This window comes from Cephus cinctus, unplaced genomic scaffold (genome assembly GCF_000341935.2).
Source record: "Cephus cinctus unplaced genomic scaffold, Ccin1 Ccin1_scaffold1343, whole genome shotgun sequence".
In the NCBI taxonomy this organism is placed as follows: domain Eukaryota; kingdom Metazoa; phylum Arthropoda; class Insecta; order Hymenoptera; family Cephidae; genus Cephus; species Cephus cinctus.
The window spans coordinates 66,694-70,176 of NW_014333756.1; the positions used below are offsets into that span (position 1 = coordinate 66,694).

General features: G+C 40.9%; 1 protein-coding gene across 9 annotated transcripts in view; it reads left to right on the forward strand.

Moving 5' to 3' along the window:
• Positions 1 to 3,483, forward strand: part of LOC107273014 — a 57,888-nt gene that overhangs the window by 24,562 nt on the left and 29,843 nt on the right. For all 9 annotated transcript variants that reach the window (XM_025090341.1, XM_025090342.1, XM_015750795.2 and 6 more), the window contains exons 5-6: positions 323 to 434; positions 2,734 to 2,879. In XM_025090341.1, coding sequence (XP_024946109.1) covers positions 323 to 434; positions 2,734 to 2,879 — 258 coding nt within the window. The remainder of the gene's footprint in view (positions 1 to 322; positions 435 to 2,733; positions 2,880 to 3,483) is intronic.

The window sequence follows — 3,483 nt, forward strand, 5'->3', positions numbered from 1 at the left end:
TTACCCCAGTTCGGTTACGCATGCAATTGCCGATCCAAGAGAATATATGCCACTTACGCTTATAGACGAGGAAAAAAAGTTGAGTAGGTTAAAATCCCCATTGAATTTGACAAGCACGAAACAATGTGAACACCGCTTAATTAAATGAGCCATAAAATGCCGAAAAAGCGAAGGCATCGTTCAATTTTATTATCATAAAAATTGTATTCGCCAGAGTGCCCATTATCATTCCACGTGAGAATAATTCATCGTGTCGAGAGTATTTTTCAAAATTCATCGTAAATTCAAAATGAATTAATCCTTCCATGTTCATTTGTTGCAGTGCGTATTGTACCTGTGGGCATTGAAACTGTGCCATCCGACCACACTCTTTCTTCTCAGAGGTAACCACGAGTGTCGGCATCTCACGGAATACTTCACATTTAAGCAAGAATGTAAGTAAAAGAAAAGGATTTAATTTTGAAAAAAAAAAATTAATATTAAAGAAAAAAACTTGTTTCCTTTCTGTCTCACGAAAAATGTGTAAAACAAAAAAGAATATTTTTTTTTACCCTCTTCCTTTCGCAAGGCGAATCCCCAGACGTCGTATCGTGTACCAACGGCACCGGATGTAACCAAAGCAGGGACTTTGATACCGATTCAGGATATTAAAACGATTACGTCATAATAAATTATAAAGACAGATCCAGTCGTTTCCATCAGATTAAATTCAGCTCGTTAAATTCCCCTTTCACGTTGCCACGTAGAATTTCGGTTATACGGAGCACGAATTTAATGACTCTTTTCAATTAAATCGCAAGGATCTTTTATTTATTTTTTTTTTATTTTTTTTTTATATAACTCTTGTTTTTGCTCATTTGCCCCTTTTAATGTCTCTGCTGTACGTCAAAGCTGATATATTTCGAGTCCTCTTCTCTCTCTCTCTCTCTCTCTCTCTCTCTCTCTCTCTCTCTCTCGGTCTACCCATAATGCCTCTCTCTTCCGTTAGCCAGTTTCATTAAAAATATGAAGCAGCAATGTGGCCAATATCGAATAAGCACGCTGCGTTACGAGGACGTTACTTTATCCATGCTATGGGTACATACAGTATATATACCGTATATGCCTATAACCACGGAACTCAAGTTATGGGGTTGCTGCTTGCTTTTTTTAGGTGAGGGAGGGTAGTGGTGAAAGTTACATGTATATATATATATATATATATCCCTACTGTGTCGCAATACCTCAGACCTTTACCTGCAGGCTACCCTCTTGTATTATTACGCACATTTAAGGCGCCATATTGCCCGCCGAGAGGGACAATATCGACGACACATAAATACTCGGCGCACTAGACGCCTCCGTTTCAGCTCGTAAATATTCTCCTGCAACGGTCGAGAATTCGCGAAGGTTTCGAACGAACGGGGGTTTCTTCGTTTTCCTTACGCTCGTCCTTCGTTCACTTTGCTTTACCCGGCATTCGTCTTCTGGTTAAACGAAACACTTTTGATGCAGCCTGAAAAATTCACTCGTAGCCCAAAGTCTCTTATGGGATCGCATGGACCACATATGAATATGGTGATATATATATGTACAAAATTTTAAAAGCATAATTACCTTGTACGGTTGAATCATAGGGGTTCTTAATGCAGGGTATTAAAAAAAAAAAAAAAAAAGCGAGCATATAAACAACAGCCTCCGATCAGTCTCTCATCATCCGTGGACCACTGGTATCTTGTATACCTATATGTATCCGCGAACGTGACACACGGTTCAAAAATAAAAGAAGATTCCCAGGAGAGACGCTTTCGCGGTGTGTTCACGGATGGTCCCGTACAATGTCAGTAGTGCGTACTATTCTCGGATAGCGGCTGGTAGGTATACGGGAGACTGCTCGAACGTTCATCTGGACCAGGATCTAGCAGGCGCCCACGGGGGGGTCACTTTTTCACTGAGTTAAACAAAAAGCCTGAACGGCCTGGAATCAGGCCAAATGTGTATACGATGTTACGTAGGACTTTTCCAATATTTCTTTTGCACTTTGTACACTTATGTCTTTTTTTTTTTTTCTTCGTCCCTCCTCTACCGGTAGATAAAGCGCTGCTGTCGTCTCTCGAGAACCACCGAAGTGGACGGTGTATTGAGAAAGAAATATTAAAAAATGTAAACAAGACGTATACAGATATATATATATATATATATTGGGGTTGAATAAATTTTTTATATATATTTATAAATTTTTTATATGCATAAATCGAGTCCGTATAAGCAAATTGCAATTATTAAAAAAGACGATCAGGTGTTTTTTTTTTTTTTAATAAAATCCCCAAAAAGATTCGTTATAAAATCCCAAAACTAACAGATCCAACGCTGATAAGAGCAAACTGACTCAACGAGCAATTTCTTCAGGCTTGTCCGACCAGTGTTGTCAGGGACGTCTCTTTTCTACTGGTCGGACCTTTTTCTTTCCCTTATTGCCAACAAATCCGTCTCGAACGTCACTCAGCGCCGGGACCGTAGACAGTCAAGTACGAGAGCCGTCTGATAGTGTACAGATCCCGTGGTAGCAGGTACTCTAGTTACCGAACGTATATCAAGTCCACTAAATTTACCAGGTGGTCAATTTGTTTCTGTAGAAACCCGTGTACGACCATTCTCGATGTCTCCCTCCCATTGATTAACATAACCAAGCACAGTCCAATATCTGGCCCGACCTGACCTAACCTAAGTCTAAAATTTTGTTTCCCCTTTCAGGTAAAATAAAATACTCGGAGAGGGTCTACGACGCGTGTATGGACGCTTTCGACTGCCTACCGCTTGCAGCCCTCATGAACCAACAGTTCCTGTGCGTGCACGGTGGTCTCTCGCCAGAAATCCACAATTTAGAAGATATACGCAAAGTGAGTAAACTTTACCACTCGCGCAATACGTTTCCTATACGTACCCAATTCTATGAAGAATTTGCCAATTTTTATTTTAAAATCATCGAAACTTTCATTTCTATCTAACCCGCGTTTTCCTATACCTACGTATAACGATATTACGTATGATTTAACATGCTAAAAAGAAGCAGCTTTCGACCACGTATATACGTACGTAAATACCAAACGATGAGGTTAACCAAAAGTATCGTACACGTGTATACCAGCTGTCAAACGTACCTGGGTCAGTTAGATCTGTACCAAATATATATATATATATATATATACGTGTATATATGATACGCATAAGCGGATGGATAAACAGTTACATAGGCAGACTATACGGAGCGCACAGAGAGGCAGAAACGGGATTCCAGGATTGACCAGGATAAGCGGCAGCAGGAGCACCAGGAACCCAGGAGCCAGTCAGGGGTAGCTATATGTATATCCCTATACGCTGAACGGAAAGGGGAAACGTGGGCCAGGGTAGCCGACGTGCTGCCACCTGCTGTATTGATCGTCCACCTACGTCGCCTTGCCCTCGTACGTGTTCGGTACTACGTCTGTACGTGTTTGCGACACC